Source organism: Solea senegalensis, linkage group LG19 (genome assembly GCF_019176455.1).
Source record: "Solea senegalensis isolate Sse05_10M linkage group LG19, IFAPA_SoseM_1, whole genome shotgun sequence".
In the NCBI taxonomy this organism is placed as follows: domain Eukaryota; kingdom Metazoa; phylum Chordata; class Actinopteri; order Pleuronectiformes; family Soleidae; genus Solea; species Solea senegalensis.
In genome coordinates, this window is record NC_058038.1 from 10,052,876 (window position 1) to 10,062,951 (window position 10,076).

Consider the following 10,076-nt stretch of genomic DNA (forward strand, 5'->3'; position numbering starts at 1 on the left):
TAAAGTACTCTCTGCACATTCTTTACTATCTTCATTCTTTTAGAGTAATCAAAGTTTTTGTCAGGGAGTTTTTATGATTTTCAATGACATCCTTTGTTCTCGTGGAGATAGAATGAATGAACAAATTTCCCCAGAAAATGAAGTGCAAGGAATGTAATGTAATGTTTTATTATAAAAATGTGTTTTTTATTTAAAAAAAATCAAGGTGTATTTTTACCCTTGTATTTTTGTCCTTGTGTGGGCAAAGCAATGACAGGAAAAAGCACACCACCTGTTATTAAAGCTGCAAAGCTAATATTTATGCAAATGACAATGTATTTTTACTCAATTCTTTTTTGGAGATGTTATATTGCTATTTAAAGACAACACAGTATGAAACATTAGTGGTTCAAAAACCACAAAGTCTATTTCCCCCCGGATATTTTAGATTTGTAGCATAAATAGAGATTTGTATTGACTGTTAGTTTTTTGGGTTTTTTTGCCCTGTCAAACCCACTTACAGTCAAACAGGGACAACATTTAATACACGGACCAAAATAGAATTCCACTCAGTGCTGAGCGCATGCCTCCACTGAACAATCCCACACCATTGTTGCTTGTTATATAATGGGGTCCTTTTTGCCCGGCACCCATTTGAAAAGGTCACAGGAGGACAATCACACAGGTGTAAATAATCAAAATTAATGATGGATGAATTCCATTTGGCCTCCTCAGTTTCAGGGTGCCGTGTTGATTCACTGTCACAGAGGCCTGACTTACATGAACTGAACACAGCCATCGTTAATGGGATCAGTGACACCTGCACTTTTCCTGCTAAAACGCATCAAAAAATATTATACAGAGTTGTGAATATGAGCCCATTACCTGCCTGTTTTTAGTCTTTGTAAAATCCTGACAAGACAAAGCTATTTGACTGATTTTCATTCATAAATTCATTCATTCATTCATTCATTCATTTGTAACATTGGTTGAAAACAATACAAACAAATAGTGCTGAATGTATTGTAATGCACAATTTAATTAGACAAACTAAAAACAGAAATAATTATAAATTAAGAAATGTTGAGATACATTCGGATGTCACTTCCTGTTACTATATGTTTCCTAGTCACTGAGGTCACTTCCTTTTCCACCATTCCACCTGATGTTGTGTTTTTGTTTTTTTTAAGGAGCATAACTCCAAGAACAAGGAGAAAGGACCATGTCTTCCACAGATTGTGGTAGGATGTTGAACTCTCTTGAACTTTGGAACTAAAAAAACACTGGAGAAAAACAATTGAAATATAAAATAACTGCAACTAAAGGAACTGGAACAAAAGTACTATTCAAAACTGTAAAAGTTTAAATTATTAACTTGATTGCTTTGTGTTTTTTCATAGTTACTTATTTACTTTATCAATACAACATTATTTAAACTGCATTTTGGTCTTGGTCTATATTTGACACGTCGGGCTCCCATTTAAATCTACACTTCTGTCTCAGTCAGTAATTTGTTCACCTAATCAGTCATTCATGTTGAAATGAGACTCGTTACACATCATTGCCTACCGCTTTTTCCTCCACATGAGGGTCGCAGGTCGCTGGAGCCAATCCCATCTTAAAGGCAGGGTACACCCTGGACAGGTCGCCAGTCCATCGCAGGGTCAACATACAGATACGGTCAATTTAGAGTGTCCAATTAACCTCTTGGACTGTGGGAGAAAAAAAAACACACACGTACATAGAGAGAACATGCAAACTCCATGCAGAAAGGCCTTCGTTCCGACCAAGACGCAAACCCTGGTCTTTCTTTTTGCTGAAAGGCAACAGTGCTAGCCACTATTCCACCAATTTTAAAAAATCCATCACCTTTGACATGTTTCCTTCCTTCGAGCGAATCATGTCATCTCCTTTTGTTGAGACGCTTTTTCCCTGTGACTTTTGTGCTTCACATGATGTAAAAATCAAGCCCTGTGTGAAACGCACTGCTCACTGTGTCCATAATTGGCACAACCTTCCCAGGAAGCCAGAGGGTGACGACAATCATCCTGTGGTTTTCAATGGTGTTGCCGGTGTCAGCCTACAGCTCGGCCTCTCTCCGACACCAGGCAGCATCATCAACCCTATGGGACTTTGTGTGGCACCCAAAGTGGCGCACAATTACCCACCGCGCAGTCAGCAAGGAATAATGACTACAGTACTTTCCACACCTGCTGAACTCCTGCAAACTATCATGAAAACCCCAGTGATAAGATCAGGAGCAAGACAAAGATGTGACAAATCCTTGTTTACACTTGTTGTGTCGCCATAGAAACTACTAAGCTGAGAGGTGCAATGAAATCCTTACAATATCACAAGCATAAGGGGGCACTCAATGTGTGATTGATTTGTTTTATCTGTGCTTTGTTAATGACATTTTACAGAGACATAAAAACACAATAACTACCAGTTTGGAACGGCGGCAGTCGCAGTTCATTCCGCTGACATTCATACTGTATTCATGTATTTCTGTCGCTGCAGGTTGACTGAGCGTGCAGGTCAGCTGGTGTAGCATAGGTTAATGTATGGAACCTAAAGAGGAACAGCAGCAGCAGTAGCTCGTGAAGAAGAGGGAGGAGGCCCGGGGGCTGAGAGAATGACCTTCGGCACAGCAAAGGAAAACACAGCAGTGAAGATACTGCTTGAGCTCACACTGTCAGGCTGATACAAAGCTTAGCGGAGGCTTTGAAATGGACTCTACCTCGCTCCACTGGGCCACGAGAAAGATGAATTGTTTAACACATAAAAGGAAAAGCTTCATAGAGCAATTGAAGCAAAAAAAAAATAGTATTCTGAAAAACTGTTAATTTTACACTATATTTTCTAAGACTACAAGACTACAAGACTATTTAAATAATACAACAATGTCTGTGACAATGTCTATGACCAAAAGATTCCCAAACTGAAATATTTTGAGGCCCCAAAATTCACCAGATCAGCAAGAATGGAGCATTGCATTGAAATAAATGGATAACATTGATATTAAATGACTTTGTTTAATCATGATCCCAATATTAATCAAATAATTGTGATTTGTTTTCCCCACATGGTACAGAAGATACAGTATGTTTGAATGCATTTAGTAAATAACATTTTTATAGCCCCGTCGAAGACCCACCTGCAATACCTCCATAGTCCACCAGAGGGCTGTGGCCCACACTTTTACTGATTAACCTACTCGATAAACTGCTCATGGAGAAATAGCAAAAACAATTTATGGCATCATTTATTTTCAAATAAAACACTTTACTTGGTAAGAAGCTTTTGCCCACCACTTCATTTCTTCTTCCATGACCCGCAGTGCACTGTGAATTTTAAAGTTTCCCATTATTTCTTATACAATTACTCCTGCTTTTCCCAAGTAGACTTGGGGAAGATTTGTGTAGCCCTTAAGGTAAATTCTTATGTTATTTGCTGGTTTCATTTGTGTAGAGGCTGAGAACACAATTTCTCATCCTTCCAATGAAATATGCAGTTTGTAGTCTAATGTACATATTTAAATAAGCACATATTTACCTTTGGCCCTGTCGGAATCATCAATAGAGATCATGGATTCATGAAAACACTACTGCAATAAAGAGCCTGGTGGTTTATTCAAAACTAATCACACCTACACTGCACCACATCATTCCCAAGGTGTTCTCAAAGACAAAACCAGAAGTGCAACAGTCAAACCTCAGATAATCAGTCCTGACGGCTGAGAGTCATCCACTTTGTGTTCAAAGTTTCCACCCACCCCCGAAAGCCATGCATCCAGTGACTCAGCTCTTACTCATCTTCAGGCCTTTGTTCATATTTAATGAGATCCAACGTGTTCAGCAAATATCAGCTGGTCTCTGAGAGAGAGTGTGTGTGTGTGTGTGGGGCCAAAGTGAGCACAAGAGATGCTGTGGAAGAACAGCTGTTTGAGAGCGCCAACAATGAGTTTGCTTTCAAGTGAAATTAAACGAGACTGAACAAACAAATCTCGGGTCCCGGATATACCTCTTCACCAGCAGCTGCTACTGGAGGGCGGACATCCAGCAGTGACCATGTAAACACTCGAGTTTGAAGACGACCAGTCTGATCAAAAACGCAACTCATTTTATTGGGTCAACAAGCTCTGGTTATTCACATAGAATTACATCTTGACACAATATCCAGCGTCTTTTACCTGACATTCAAAAATAAAAAAATGTAATGTAAGTCGGCTACATTAATATAAATAAAGAGACCCAAATTTCTCAAAAACTAAAACAGTCAACAGCTTTCAAAAGATTTAACATTTAACATTTTGGTGGCACGACCTCAGGTTTCTCCACAGGACGCGCCTGTTTGATGCGAAACAGGTTGCGCAGGTTAACTTCTGGGTCGACGTAATGAGGGATCTTGCGTTCGTTGAAGAGGCCCGAGAGGTTGGTTTCTACTTTGGTGCGTCTGGAGACTCGCATGCGCAGGGCGAAGAGGCGGCGCAGGTTTTCCTCCACATGGGGCTGATGGCTGCCATTCAAACGCTTCTGCCAGGACTTCTTGGCCCGCTGACGTTTCTGTTGGGATTTAGAGAATTGGATGAGACAACAAGCTTTTTGGATTGACCGAGTCGAATCATGCAGATACAGAAGTGGGACTTACCTTCAGAGTGGTGGCGCTCGGGTCATGGTGAAGCAGGTGTCTGTTCATACTCTCCTGCGGAACAGAGTCAATGTGCAACAATAAATAAATGCAGTAATCATCTATGATTTACTTTAAGTTTGAATTTGAAATGTTCTTTGTGAGAAACAGTAAATCAAGTTTTAATTCTTAATTATATTACCTCTTAAAGCTGCAGTACATTACTTTTAATGTACCAGTTCAAATGAAGGGCAAAACATACAAATACACACATTTCTGTTCAAACACTAAACGAAGGCATCATAATAAACAAAAAACAACCTTCAGAGGAGCCAGAAATCAAACATGGTACGTACCCGCATAGCAAATATGCGCGGGCAGTCGGGGAAGGAGCATTTGTATCTGAGGAGCTCGAGGTGAACCTTGCGGATGTGGTGCTGTAGGTTGAAGGTCGTGGAGAAGTAGGCTTGGCAGTCATTCCTGGGACAGACCAGGACGGGCTTGTGGGAAGCGTGGGTCCACTTGTGCCTCCGTAGAGCGTCCGCTTTCTTAAACACCTTCTTGCACACCTGGCACGTAAATGTGGCTGAAAACAAAAGACAGAATGATTAACCATCGACTCCACAGACTGAGCAGATCGTCCTTCACGTGGCATTGTGGATTTTGTACAACCATATATTAACCTGGATGTTTGGCCATGTGCTTGTTAAGTTTCCCCCAGGTGTGGGCAACCACCTGGCATTCGTCACGGGGGCAGTGGTAACCTGCAAGGACCAAACAAGGCCAGTGAGTGCAAAACATAAACCCCTTTGCCCTGGAAGATTAATCTCAGATGAAGGAAAGGGTTAAACGGAAGACTAGCTATATCCCTTTTAATAAAATGAAAGAACTTTAGTGTTGGAGGAATGAAGTAGACCAACCTGCATGCTTCTTCTCATGGGCTTTGCGGGCGATATGGGAATCAAACTTGGCAGTGCATCTATTCGTCCTACACCTTCACAGCACCAGGAGACAGCGTGGAAAACAAATAAAATCACTGATGCCACAACTACTTCACTATAGCACAGTAAAGACTTGTGTTAAGACTAATTATGGACATTTTATCAACAGGTTAGAGAGACATACTTGAACACAGCAGGAACGTCATGCTTCTGTAAGTGCAGCTTAAACAGCCTGCGCTTTTTAAAGGTTAAGGAGCAGTTTGGTTGGTTACACTGTGGAAGCACAAGAAAAACAAACAAAAAAAATGACAGATTTCACTGAAAAACCGGTTATTGAACATCAAGAACAAGAGCTGGTGGTTGAAATTATATCGCACTGGCGCCATCTTTTGGACACATTCAGACAAACCTTGAAGTATTTGTTTTTCTCTCCGTGGGCAAAACCAACGTGTCTTTTCAGTTTGCTGGGGTTGAAGAAGCTCTTTGTACAGGTGGCAAATTTGCATCTGGAGGAGGTAAACGTCAAAGCACGAGGAGACATGTCACGCTCATAGGATACAAAGTTTGATAAAGCATAAATTCTTCAGTCAGGTCAGTCTTTAGATTCTCTGGGATATGCCAAGACCAGATCTGGCCCAGATTGGAGACGTTGACCTAATTTTCCCATTTTCATTTGGTCTTTTTAGGACAATTGAGAGTCTGAGAGAAAAAAAAACTTGTATTATTTTTAAGGGTGCTGGATGAGTCACATTATGATTTACATTATGTGTCAGTAAGGGGAGAAATCGTGTGTCTGTAGCTGTCCAGGTTTCCCTTATATTTCCCTTTATTTGTGATCCAATTGCACATTTACTGGCACAAGTACTGGCCGTTACTCTTAAAATGGCTTTTGTCCATTCTCAACTTACACGGAACACACAGCAAAATATGGCAGAATTGTGGTTTTAAATCCACATTAAATGGAGTATGTGAGGCTGATTCCATCACGTTTACTTTTTTGTAACGCACTTTTATTTATTTTTTAAAAATCATACCTTGTTTATTTGTCACTGTTTTTATTCTGTGTAATTTGTGTTGGAAAAGTTTTTTTGTGTGTTTTTTTTAAATCCGAATAACGGTGAATAAATTCGGAAGCTAACTCGAGCCTGGTGTCACACTCACTTGTATTGCTTCACTCCTTTGTGCTGCAGCATGTGGCGGCTCAGGTGGGATTTCCTGGCGAATCTGCGACCACATCCCTCAACTGCGCACTGGCACGGGCGCTGCGTGTGGACGGTTTGACACAACTTTCAAAACAAACAACAGGTAGTGTCTAACTCGGTTTACAAAATGTGCTACTATGGTAACCTTACCGCGCCGGTGTGCACAGTCTCATGCTGCTTCAGTTTCCACTGCCTGGTGAAAGTGGCTCTACATTCAGCGTGGGAGCACTTGAAAGTTTGTCGCGGCGGCGGCGGTGGCGGCGCGCTACAGGCGGGTTTCCCTGCGCGAACACCGTCCATTTCTATCCGGTAACTGGTAACAATTCTTCTTCAAAGTGTAAATGTGTAATGAAAAAGGCGCCGCTTTTGTCAGCTTGTTTTATAGCCTCCTCCTCCTGAAGTGAGCGCTTTGACGAGTTAATTGGCAGCGTGGGGTCACCAAGCTGAGTCTTCACTTTACTTTAATTCAACACGGTGCAACAAGAGAGCAGCACAGCTGAAACTCATCCAGCTTAATTAAGTAGTGTGTGTGAACAGAGCTGAAACAAGGACCAGCTGACAAGAAATTACATAAAATATTTTAACTTTTTTTGTGTACAGTCACGTGATGAATGTATACGTTGTTGTTTATCTTCTTTACCCCAGAAAGAACCCCTTTTATATTTAAGTCCGGAGCCAGGGTCAGCTATATTTGGACCCTCTTTTTTTGACAGGCTTAATGTAGCTTAATGTCCAAAAACAGCAATCAATCATCACCAAATTTCTCATGGACATCTATAGTCATATCCACTTTCACCTCTCCAAAAATCAAAAATGGAAACCCAATATTATAGTTGTTGTCTGCATTTAACATAGCTTAATGTCTGAGTGCATCTGTAAGAAACAAAGATACACAGATACTTATAGACAGCAACCATAATGTAATGGAGGTTTCTGCTTTGATTTTTGGAAATCGTGAAAGTGGACATGACTCGAGATGTCCATGAGAAATTTGGTGATGATTGATCACGGACACTCAGCTACGTTAAGGTTTTTCACATGAAGTGTTTTAGAATGTCCCTATTGTTTGTACTGTAGTAGACAAACTAAACATCTTTGAGTTTTGCTATGCTAACTGAAGGCTTCATATGTCTCCCATATGCTTGAAAGGGAAAGAGTGATTTGAGGGATAACTAACTGCACACTGTGCCTTTAAATACCAGGTTATTGTTTGCTTTATTGTTGCAGACTGTTCCTGACAGAACAGAGTCGGAAAATATAAAATGATAGAAATAAGTCAAAAGAAAACAATCAATGAGTTCAACCACATATTACACTTTTTATTCATTCATTCATAATTTGGGACCTGTCCGATACCGATATCACAACCTCAAGTACCGGTCTGATATAGTAATGTTACTTTAAGTAAGGAAACTTTTAACAGCACACTGACCACCAACTCATTTCATTCAATTTCAGTGACACACTGTAGATCTCCAATTGTGTAAAATGCTGTAGCTGATGCTTTTATTTACATTTTTACACGCTGTGCATAGTGAAGCACAGGATATCAGATCTGGTTTTGACCAGTATCGGACAGATGCCGATATTAAGTATCAGCTCCTCCCCACTTACAAGGTGACAAACCTTTGTCTGGAGTCTTTTTCCTGAGCTCCCTCCGCATTGTTCATGTGACATCGAAAGCAATTTTACGGTAAAACGTTTGAGAAAATGGTGGTTCTTTGAACACTTTATACGCTGTTTTCTATTTTATTTTATTTTAATCTGAGGAAAAATGTTGTGTAAAGTGACTTGAACTGATTAAAGTGAATACGTATGGGCATTAGTTGTTGTTGGTGGTGATGTGGAACAAGAAAAACAGGTGTTTCTAATCACATTAATTAAGTTGAGTACCTGAATATGTTAAAATGGCTGCTGAAAATGTTGCTGACTTGATGGTGGAAATAGCTGCTCTTTCAGGTAGGAATGCATGCTTTTTGGGGTTGTAATTTAGTTATTTTAGGCATACTTCTATTTTAGGTTTCAATTCTTCTATTTCAGGCATCAAAGCTACTGTTGCTAATGGTGGTACAGCATTATGCACAGTAGAGGGCGCTGTGTCTCTGTCTCAAACAGCTCTGTTTATTTACCACTGTACTGTACACTGAGTCTGCAACTTCAGTTTTTGATGTGATAGTTGTTAAGTGGTGGGACATTTTTAGTTTAAACTTTGTGGGTTTTCTTTTTCTCCCCAAAAGTTCACCTTGAGTTTCTAGTCTCCCTTGGGATCAATGTTCCTTATTATTTTCATGTGACACACACACACACACACTCCTCTCTGCAGCTCTGACTCCTCACACACACTTTTTTAGTTGTCTCTGCTGAATACGTAATGGCCTGCATCAGTTACCGCTGACTGTGCAGCGATGAGTAGCCGTTCTGTGTTGATTAGACTAAAATCAGTGAAGGGAAGAGAGGAGACGTTCACAGAGATGACGTTTGGATTCAGATTTACAGGGGCAGAGTCGCTCAATCGGCTATTGATCCGATATCTGTTTCAAGTTTGAAGCAGCCAATAGCAAGGAGGGGCAGGGGGAGCATAGGCAGTATATTTTTGCCATTTTGTCCTCGATGCTGCTGCTCCCCACTGTTAGTCTCAAGGGGAGGGGGTGCAGATGAAATATTCAGAGGGTGTTGTCAGTGCACAATGTGCCTCCATTAGCAGGATGTGTTGCACGATTGCTGTTGGAAGACTTATCTACATTAAAAGGCAGATAATGCTGCAGGTCACAGGGCTGAGGCAGTAACTCACAGATCACTGTGGGGCTTCTCTTTCACCGTTTGATTAGATTTATGGTTATCACCAAGGAGCCAATTGATTATTTGCTGGTGTCGAGATAGACAATTGAACGCACTGACCTGCCATCTTTGCATCTGCATGTGCTCTTTTGTTGCTATGTGGTTGTGTATAGATTGCATGATGTAGATCATTTTGCAAAATACCTATAGGGTGTTTTATAGGGTAACCACTGAGATTCCCATAACATTGTGATTTATATATCTCAGTAACGATTGAAGATGATTTTACCAGTGCATGCTTTACTGTCTCCACAAAAACACCATTAGTACAATGTGGCTATAATGTTGTTTTAGAAGAACTGAATAACTATTTTTACTTAATAGTGAACAAAACATTTAAAACTCTTTTGCAGTTTTACTGTAAAAGTTTGACAAAATGGTAATGCTTTGACCACAAATTCAATTCAGTTTTTTTGTTTTGTTTAAATCTGTGCAATATTTAAGAAATGCTGTGTAAAAGTTGTTGTCGTTGATGTGGAACAAGAAA

The 10,076-nt window shown here is 40.3% G+C and overlaps 1 protein-coding gene across 1 annotated transcript; it reads right to left on the minus strand.

Annotated features, from left to right (window-relative positions):
• Positions 1-4,079: 4,079 nt before the first annotated feature.
• Positions 4,080-7,245, minus strand: si:dkey-208k4.2 (P43 5S RNA-binding protein-like). Its single transcript, XM_044051448.1, has 9 exons — positions 6,902-7,245; positions 6,711-6,811; positions 5,959-6,055; positions 5,734-5,822; positions 5,529-5,602; positions 5,292-5,372; positions 4,965-5,194; positions 4,630-4,683; positions 4,080-4,544 (listed from the first exon to the last, which is right to left on the minus strand). Exons 1-9 carry the CDS (start codon positions 7,049-7,051, stop codon positions 4,284-4,286), a joined length of 1,137 nt encoding a protein of 378 aa, XP_043907383.1. The 5' UTR covers positions 7,052-7,245; the 3' UTR covers positions 4,080-4,283.
• Between the last annotated feature and the right edge of the window lie 2,831 nt (positions 7,246-10,076).